General features: G+C 32.7%; 1 protein-coding gene across 1 annotated transcript; it reads left to right on the top strand.

Annotated features, from left to right (window-relative positions):
• Positions 1 to 4,873: 4,873 nt before the first annotated feature.
• Positions 4,874 to 8,931, top strand: LOC107827398 (glutamine synthetase-like). Its single transcript, XM_016654536.2, has 12 exons — positions 4,874 to 5,146; positions 6,088 to 6,127; positions 6,231 to 6,334; positions 6,432 to 6,480; positions 6,574 to 6,680; positions 6,797 to 6,884; positions 7,002 to 7,130; positions 7,310 to 7,384; positions 7,490 to 7,543; positions 7,688 to 7,725; positions 7,935 to 8,094; positions 8,551 to 8,931. Exons 1-12 carry the CDS (start codon positions 5,073 to 5,075, stop codon positions 8,701 to 8,703), a joined length of 1,071 nt encoding a protein of 356 aa, XP_016510022.1. The 5' UTR covers positions 4,874 to 5,072; the 3' UTR covers positions 8,704 to 8,931.
• Positions 8,932 to 10,022: the final 1,091 nt, after the last annotated feature.

Raw genomic sequence — 10,022 nt, 5'->3', positions numbered from 1 at the left:
GGATGCATTAGATAAATTAATGCATGCATTAGCTTTGTGTATTGATAATATATTGTTTGGTAGATATTTTGAATTTATGCATTAGTTATGCAGGCATTAGTTATACATCCTATTTGGTATTATCATATGCATAACTAATGCATAGAAAACAATGGTATTAGCAATGCAATGGATTTTAATGCATGCATTAGCTTAGTTAAAGATAAAATTGTCCTTCAAAATTTATGTTTTATTAAAATATACTAGTTAGTATATTAATGCAAGTTCAAAATAATCCAAATAGTGAGAAAAATAAAATTATATCCCTAGTAAATAAATAAATACTTAGCATATTTCCTTTTTATAAATAAATATTTAATTTTATTTTACAATATAGGTAGACAAATAAAATAATTTTTTTAAAACTTTTTCATATAAAAAAATTTCTCAACATATGTTTCTTTTAAAAAGTTAGAGTGTGGACTAGATTTGAGGGCATTTTTATAAACAAATAATTCTTTTAGAAATTGTGCAATACTTTAATACATCAAACCAAACAATGGATAAGAAATATGTCAGCATAACTAATATCAGCATAACTAATACAAGCATAATTAATACCAGCATTACTAATACACCATATTCAGCATCATTCTTATGCACCCTACCAAACACGACCCCTTGGTGTACTAAAGTAAAAGCATGCAGGATCCGTAATTATCCATCCACTTAAAAAGTCGTTGCAAACATATGATTTCCGAAAAGCATTAAACAATGTCTATCCACACAATCCATCCACTTAAAAAGTCGTTGCAAACATATGATTTCCGAAAAGCATTAAACAATGTCTATCCACACATGTGGTTTTTAGAATGACTTCCTCACCACTTAAATTTGTAGGGTTTTTAAAAATTGATACATAAACTTTTAACTTTTTTATTTGAACATTCGAACTTATTTTTTTGTTAACTAATAAACACATTTGACCATTAATCATGTCCATGTGGCATTAATTGATCCTAATCAGCAGGATGCGTGAATACGACACATAGGAGTGTGAAAGCCCCCTTCCCAATGCCCAACGGTACAAATGGGTTGTATTTAAGCATCTTCTTATTTATTCCTTCTAAAATACCCTATTCCTCTCTTTTTTAAAATCTGAAGCTTCATTCCTCCATTTTGTAAAATTTAAAGCTCTATTTCTAATTTTTTTTCTTTTTTTCAGACCGTGAAAATGATGGAATCGACAAGAGACAAATGAATCTTCCGATCATATAACGTTATTGGAATCGAAAACACGGACCAAACTAAACTCGATCAAAAACCAAAATTAACATATAATTATCGAAAACAAAAAGAGTGGGCAAGTGATTATGATTGATTATGGAAGGGGATGAGTGATTGTTAGCCCATTGGTAACCCAGGCTTACAGCAGGGTTTAGGGTTTGGTCAGAGAGAGGTTAAAACGAGGGGAGGGGGATCGGTCTATGGAATAAAAGAGAGGACCCTGATCTGTGGGTTAGGGTTTTCGCGGCTTTGACGCGTAAAACATCCACTTGGTTATTTTAATTGGATGGATATATATGTGTATATGTAATACACGCACGCATGGTCAACGGTCAAATGTGTTTATTAGTTACCGAAAAATGAGTTCTAGTGTTCAAATGAGAAAGTTGAAAATTCATGTATCGGCTTTTAAAAACCCTACAAGTTTAAGTGGCCAGGAAGCTATTCTGCCTTTTTATTATGTCGAATTAACTTTCAATTACAATCAACTTTCTTATCGGCTTTTAAAAACCCTACAAGTTTAAGTGGCCAGGAAGTTATTCTGCCTTTTTATTATGTCGAATTAACTTTCAATTACAATCAACTTTCTCTATAATAAGAATTCAATATAACGGTCAACTTTCTTTGGAACCAACTTATCATGTTATATTATAATATGTATTCTCTACCATAACACTTTATTATGTAACCAAAATATTCGAAGCAAGCGAGACTGTTATAGAAAAATTTAATTGTATATATTAATATTATAATTTTTATTTTTTTTAAATATTGATAATATAACATCATGTTAAATGTATATCATCTATTCGCGCGTGGAGCGTTATGATACAATTGAAGATTCAGAAAGGAGAAAAGAAGAATCCTGTTGAAGTAGGACTCATAAAATTTGAGAGATTCAAGGAATCAGGGGGACCCAAATGATGACGAGACTCCAACGTACTTGCCAGTTATGAGCTGAATCATTGTACCACCACGAAACGTACACCGGTTGAATCGGTAATATGTCACCCAGATTCACTTATCCACAAAAACTTTCCTCGCCGGAGGTTAAATTTTAATTATTCAGATTTCAGACACTAAGGATGTGTTTGGTACAACGAAAAATATTTTTCGTAAAACAAGTAGTAAATATTTTTTTGAAAAACAAGTAGTAATCTTATTTATTTTTCGGTATTTGGTACGCAAATTAAAGAAAATGACTTCTCAAGAGTATTTATAAACAATTTAGATATAATAAACATGAAGCCATAAACTTTCAAACCAACAACCTTCAGAACTCACATTTTCATAAACTTTCGAACCGCTAAACTTTCGAAACCACGGAATTTCTAACTCGTAAACTTTATAATTTCTAAACATGTAAACTTCCAAACACATAAATCTCCAAACTGATAACTTTGGAACTTGTAAAATTTTGAACCTTTAAATCGATAAAAAAAAAACTAAAACTGAAAAATATATTATAAAAGAAATCGGGGGAGGAGGGGTGGGGATGAGGTGGGGTGGGGTGGGGTAGTAGGGTGGGTGGTAACGGAAAAACTGAAATTTGAAAAAAAAAAACCTTTTTTGGAGAGGAGGTGGGGTGAGTTGGTGAGGGTAGGGAAGAATGAGAAGGAGTTTTGGAAAAGATTCTCCCTTCTCTTGATAAGGAAAATATTTTCCTCCAATTGAAGGAAAATTAGTTCATAAGGAAAATATTTTCCAAAACATTTAAGCCAACCAAGCATGAGAAAATTGGAAAATATTTTCCGGAAAATGTTTTTCTTCATACCAAATACACCTTAAGTGCGTTCGTTTTTAAAGTTTGAATCTTAAATCATTCAGATCTTAATAACTAAGGGTGTTTTTTTTTCCCTTTACAACCACTTAATGCGTCTGAATAGATTTGTATGATTAAGATCTATAACAATGACTTAATTTCATTAAGATGCTATCATCCACATTAATTATTAATTTTCACTAAACCAAGCATGAGAAAATTGGAAAATATTTTCCGGAAAATGTTTTTCTTCATACCAAATACACCTTAAGTGCGTTCGTTTTTAAAGTTTGAATCTTAAATCATTCAGATCTTAATAACTAAGGGTGTTTTTTTTTTCCTTTACAACCACTTAATGCGTCTGAATAGATTTGTATGATTAAGATCTATAACAATGACTTAATTTCATTAAGATGCTATCATCCACATTAATTATTAATTTTCACTACCGCCTACCATTATCAACTATCACTATGCCACCCACCACCACCATACTCAACGACCACCACCATCACCAAGTCGCTACCATTATCGACAACCACCACCCACCATCCCCACTACCCCCGCCACTATCATTCTCAACCACAACCACAAACACATCCACCTCGACTACCACAACTAACCACCCCATCACCATCAATTGTCATGCTGGATTGCCCACCATATAAACTACTACCACCTTCCTCAATCACAACCACAACTGCTACTAACCTACTACCCAAAACCATCACCATCAGCCAAAATCACCACCAACCATCGCCTCTAGTCGACATTCTCAAGCACCACTGTTAGCGATCACCATCACTAACTACCATATTTTAAACAATATATATTTTATTGATAGAATATTAGATTAATTAGTATTTTTATTTAAATTTTATGTTTATTAATTTTCAAATAAAGATAAATTTTATATATTCAGATGTTAAAAAATAAACAGTCTTAATCATTTAGTATTCATATCTTAATACATATCTTAATATTCATATGTGTATTTCGATTCAAATGTACTCTGAATCTTAGTGCACATCTTGATATTCAGATGTGTATTCAACTTCAGATGTCTTAATCTTAAAAGACAAATGAGACCTAATATATCATCGTTAAGTGATAAGTTGAAGTGATATATAGTTTAGTAATATCAATGCATATATAGACATGTAATATGTATTCATAGAATTGATATAAACATTGAATTGAATGTGAGTAAAATAAGTATAAGATCAGTTATTTATTCTCCCCATTTTAATTATACAGCAATGGTTGTTTGAGAATGAAATTTTAGAAAGACATAACAACTTTTAGCATATATTAAAGATATATTTAGAAATTTTGATATTAAATATGTCATAATATTTGTACAGATCATAAAATCATATCATTAGAATAAAAAGAAAAATTTAAAATTAAGACGAAATAGATGGAGTATAACATTTAGCATCAAGTACAGAATATGTATTACTAATGAAATCTCTTCAAACTAATAACATGATTTTTTATATCAAACTTTGCATAATAAATACCATAAACCAGTATAGTATTATTAACACCGTAATAAGAATACATATATTTGCAATATGATGTTTTTTTTCTCTCTAAAAATATGAGGTATTTAAAGACAAAAATATTCTTAAAATATGCCATCCTTAAGGAAATACTCATACTTATTTATTAATAACCAGCATATAATAATTTATGGATTATATAAGACCGGCATATCAGTTAACCGGTAAAATATACAAGAATCTTCAAATGGATTCTCTTCTGCATCTATCAGTTACCTACTCTTCGGAACAACTCACTAACCCTATTTAATTCTCTTATCCAATTTTCAAGAATTTTATTAAAATGGAAAAATTAAGTATCATTTTCCTTTTTCAATTTAGAAAAAGAATCCGTAATAATTGCCGATTGTTTTTATAGAATCAACACCTCTTGAAACTGCCTATAAGAAAACCAGACACTCTTATTCTGCATCACACAAAATCATTAGTTCATTTTTCATAAAACAAACAGAACTATAATTCTTTGAAGTCTTTTTATTATGTCTCTGCTTTCAGATCTCATCAACCTTAATCTCACTGAATCCACTGATAAGATTATCGCTGAGTACATATGGTTAGGTTCTTCTTAATCGTTTTTACCAATTATTAATCTTGTTAATGATTTTTTCGGCTCTCCTTTTGATATGATTATGAATTTTATGATTCTTTTCTGTTACGATTAGGTTTATGTTTCACTGTTGTCCTGTTTGATCAGGATTTTACTGTGTGTTGTGATCTGTTCTTTTTGTATATACTATGGTATTTTTTGAATATATCATTGGAAGTGTTTATTGTGATCGATCAATCAATTCATTTTTCTTTGTGTTTTTTTGTTTCTTTTGTAGTTTTCCTGTTTTATGATATGTTACTTTCGTATTAATTTCATAGTATTTATAGTGGCATATGTTTTTCTTCTTTAAAAAGGACATTAAAAATTACTCTTTCTTCATTGAAGAAACATTCCCTTACTTTGCTTTTAGAAATGGATTATGCATGGATCACAAAGGCCTATCTAGCATTTTAAAGTAGTGGGATAGAGTACAATAAAAACTTACTCGTACTCGGTGTTTATATCAAACCAAACAATTTAACCTTAGTCCATTAGTCTTTACTAGATAAAGTGAAGAAGTGAAGATAAGTATCATTGGACATATTTCGGCCGATGAATGATATAAGGTCGCAATCCTTCCGATAGAAAAAAAGGGGCAGTCCGATGCACTAAACTCCCATTATCCCCAGAGTCTGGGGAAGGGCTGGACCACAAGCGTTTATTGTATGCAGCCTTACCCTACATTCTGCAATAAGCTATTTTCACGGCTTGAACCCGTGACTTTCTAGTCACATGACAACTTTACCAGTTACGCTAAGGCTCCCTTCCGGTCGCAATCCTTCAGATACACTTCAATTAAGATAGTGTTTTTTTTTTGTTACCGTGAATAATTTTATTCTCACTTATTGTGTTTTTATGATTTTAATCTTTGTGCTTGGTATGCCATTTTTGTTTCTTATAACCAGGATTGGCGGATCAGGCATGGACCTCAGGAGCAAAGCCAGGGTATTACATTATTTTATTAATCTATTTTCAGATTAACATTTCCTTTTTTTCGTTTTTAATTGCTTTGAAGATTGCTAACTTTATACAAAAAATTTATTTACAGTCTCTTTCGGGTCCAGTTGAAGATCCTTCAAAGCTTCCCAAATGGAACTATGATGGGTCCAGCACAGGTCAAGCTCCTGGAGAAGACAGTGAAGTCATCCTATAGTAAGTCGCCTTCAGCCTGCTAAATTTTGTTATTGTTCGATTCCTTTCTGAATAGAATCATCTGACCATATATATATTAAAATGAAATTTCAAATAGTCCTCAAGCAATTTTCAAGGATCCATTCAGGAGGGGCAACAATATTTTGGTGAGTTGGTCTATTTTTGTACCTACTAGATACTGTTAATTTCTGGATTCTATTAAAATGTGTGCGTAATTAATGTTCTTTTGTTTTCTTAAGGTCATGTGTGATGCTTATACTCCAGCTGGTGAACCTATTCCGACAAACAAGAGACACCATGCTGCTAAAATATTCAGCAACCCTGATGTTGTTGCTGAAGAAACATGGTAGCAGAAAACTCTATTTAGATTTTAATCGAAAAAAAGTTTTTCCAGTCCTTAATTTTTAGTATCGTATTCGTTTAGAAGATACCTGATTGTTGGGAAAAGTTTTTTCCAATTAGGTATGGTATTGAGCAAGAATACACTTTGCTGCAAAAGGAGATTAATTGGCCTCTTGGATGGCCTATTGGAGGTTTTCCTGGACCTCAGGTACTATAGTTAATTTTTTATTTAAATCTTGGAAGTACAGCTAAAGATAATTCTGCTACTTTTCCCTTTGCTGTAAAGGGTGAAAGTTTTCAAAAAAAAATTTCTTATTGCATTTAGGGACCTTACTATTGTGGAACTGGAGCGGACAAGGCTTTTGGACGTGATATAGTTGACGCACATTACAAGGCATGTCTTTATGCTGGGATTAACATCAGTGGCATCAATGGAGAAGTGATGCCTGGACAGGTAAATAGCTCCGCATCCCATTCTTTATCTCCCGACTCCTTTTCAGACAGGCGAATTTCATGATCTAAAGTTTAGTGAATTCAGAATGAGTGTGATCTTATTATATGTACCCGATCTAAGCTTTAGTTGCATGTATATATACATAGTTGAACATAAAGCAATGCTATAATTTTATGCAGTGGGAATTCCAAGTTGGGCCTGCAGTAGGAATTTCAGCAGGAGATGAGGTGTGGACTGCTCGTTACATTCTCGAGGTATTATATTTAGCTGTTGTAATTTCTTGCCATTTCAATTGTTAAATTTACCTACAATATGTGACTTTGATTGTTATACTTGATTATTGTATTGGTGTTAAACAGAGGATTGCTGAGATTGCTGGAGTCGTAGTTTCATTCGACCCAAAGCCTATCCCCGTGAGCTTTCTGCTATTTATCTTTTTAAAGTTAATTTAAATGTAGGCTTTTTTTAGACATGTTGGATTGATCTATGCTCAGATAGTTGAATACTGCTTGCCATAAGCTGATGTTGAAGTACATGTTTTACCCTTTGATTTTTAGGGCGATTGGAATGGTGCTGGTGCTCACACAAACTACAGGTAAGAGTACGTAGTCGTTTTTTTATTGTACTATATGATTATTAGCCTATTGGCTTAACTGATAAACATTATGTGATGAAACTGATTTATGAGTAAGTAATTACGTGTTTGGATAGAAGTGCTGCAATTGATTATATTTCTGTCCAATTCTCCCCTCCCCCCGCTCTCGCTCGCTATGTGAGAGTATTGACGTGGAATGTTTCTTTCAGCACCAAGTCTATGAGGGCTGACGGAGGGTATGAAGTGATCAAAAAGGCTATCGAGAAGCTAGGACTGAGGCACAAAGAGCACATTGCTGCATATGGTGAAGGCAATGAGCGTCGTCTCACTGGAAAACATGAAACAGCTAACATCAACACCTTCAAATGGGTACGTAAACTATGGTCTTCCCTAATTAATTGTCATTTAATTCCATCTCCTTCCGCTCACTCAAACCTGCAATACCGGTTGCTTTGGGACTTCAAGTTTTTTATTGACTTTCAGCTACATTGTCAATGTTACCAAATGGCTATCTGGTTTTCCCTTATATCAGCACTTGGATGGAAGAACTTTTTTGATTCTTTATTACAAAAAGAATCTTTGTTCCTTTACTGTTCACCTACAATTCTAGTGCAATGTTGACATCAAGCATCAAGAATATTTCAATTACAAATATTTTGCGAAAGAGTTTAACTTATGTGCACTGACTGTTCATAACAGGTCTGATATGGTAATCTGGCAATAACCTGCTATAACACGCTGTAATAGTTTGTGTCGTTGTATATAAGTTAGAATCTTAATATGTCTAGAGTGTGTCATTTATGTTACTGCATTTGTTTTATTCAGGGAGTTGCAAACCGTGGCGCTTCAGTTCGTGTTGGCAGAGATACAGAGAAGGCGGGGAAGGGATACTTCGAGGACCGGAGGCCAGCTTCGAACATGGACCCGTATGTTGTCACTTCCATGATTGCTGAGACTACCATTATCTGGAAACCTTGATCTGTGCATAAGTGTCTGAAGGAATGTTGTTTCTTGAGTCAAAGAATTGAATCTTGGAACACCCTTTTCCCTCACTTGTCTTTAGTTAATGTAGTTTATTCTATTATCTTCTACTCTTTCCTCCTTTCCTTTTGCTTTTCGTTAAGCAAAGGTTGATTTCACTACCTATGGTTTGCAATGGTGTTTTTAACAATGTTGTTCTTATTGGTTTGGTTTATTTCTTGCTGATGAGAAGTGCAGATAAGTGTCCGTTTTATTTACAATTCTTCTTTTTCACTTCTATGTCTTCATCTCAATCTCCAAATATCTTTAAACTTGAATGGATTTTGCAAATACATCATCAATTTGATCTCGAGTCTTCACATTTTTATGTTATGTTCTCTCTAATGAAACGAAGACTTGTGCGATATGTTCTTCGGGAACAAAATGGTTTATTATTATGTTCCTCCTTTTTCCCAATAACTGTGATGTGATGTTTGAGTCAGTTTGTGTGTGCCTCGGCTATTTTTGCCTTTGCTGGAATTTGAAAATGAGACCTCATGGTTCTCAACTTATATAATTACTTCATTACCCTTCGCTTCTTATTGGGTGCATACCTAACTTTCAACTCCTGCAAATTCTCTAAGTTATATATAGAGAGAAAGAGAGATAAGTAAAGCTATTAGCGTAATTGCAAAGACAGTTCAAATTAGGAGTGTCAATGGTTCGATTGGATCGGTTATTTTATAAAATCGTATCATACTAATTTTTTGGTTACTCACTCTATTTTGTATAATCAAAATTAGATTTTTTAAAACTATCTTAATCGTCTCGGTTTTCTTCGGTATGATTAATTTTTGATTTTTTTAAATGTCATGTAAGAGTCGTTAGTAAAAGTAATTAAGAATGCAATAATATATGTACTTGCGTAGGGGCTTTGGAAAAAATCTCTAGATATTTTAATGTTTGAAAGGTGATGAATCGAGGGAACTTGAAAGATGGCTAAATTGTACAACAAATTTGAATATCAATGATAAATCATTTTGTCACTTAAAAGTCATATTTCGTTATAGAAAATCTTTTGTAAAAAAAAATAAAAAAATTGTCAATCTTTCGCCCCGAAAATACAGTCACGAAAAGTATACAAAGACAATTTTGTAGTTTGTCGCTAAATCAAGTTATATTAGGGGCAATTTTTTTTTCGTTCCCAAATGCCTAGTATTTGTGACGAACTTGTTTGTAAGTATGAAATATTTGTAGTTAACAGAGTGGTTTTGTCACAAAAAAGATTATCAATACTAACGAAACTGTCTTGGCATTAACCATTTAGTTTAATTAGT

This window comes from Nicotiana tabacum, chromosome 11 (genome assembly GCF_000715075.1).
Source record: "Nicotiana tabacum cultivar K326 chromosome 11, ASM71507v2, whole genome shotgun sequence".
Classification (NCBI taxonomy): Eukaryota; Viridiplantae; Streptophyta; class Magnoliopsida; order Solanales; family Solanaceae; genus Nicotiana; species Nicotiana tabacum.
The sequence above is the reverse complement of the archived record's forward strand: the minus strand, read 5'-3'. Positions and strand labels throughout refer to the sequence as shown.

Bases quoted from the DNA above. Each gene is read 5' to 3' on its own strand.
- LOC107827398 (XM_016654536.2), top strand. From the start codon at position 5,073: ATGTCTCTGCTTTCAGATCTCATCAACCTTAATCTCACTGAATCCACT. The intron at 7,385-7,489 runs GTATTATATTTA...GGTGTTAAACAG, and splicing joins CTGCTCGTTACATTCTCGAG to AGGATTGCTGAGATTGCTGG. The intron at 7,544-7,687 runs GTGAGCTTTCTG...TTTGATTTTTAG, and splicing joins TCGACCCAAAGCCTATCCCC to GGCGATTGGAATGGTGCTGG.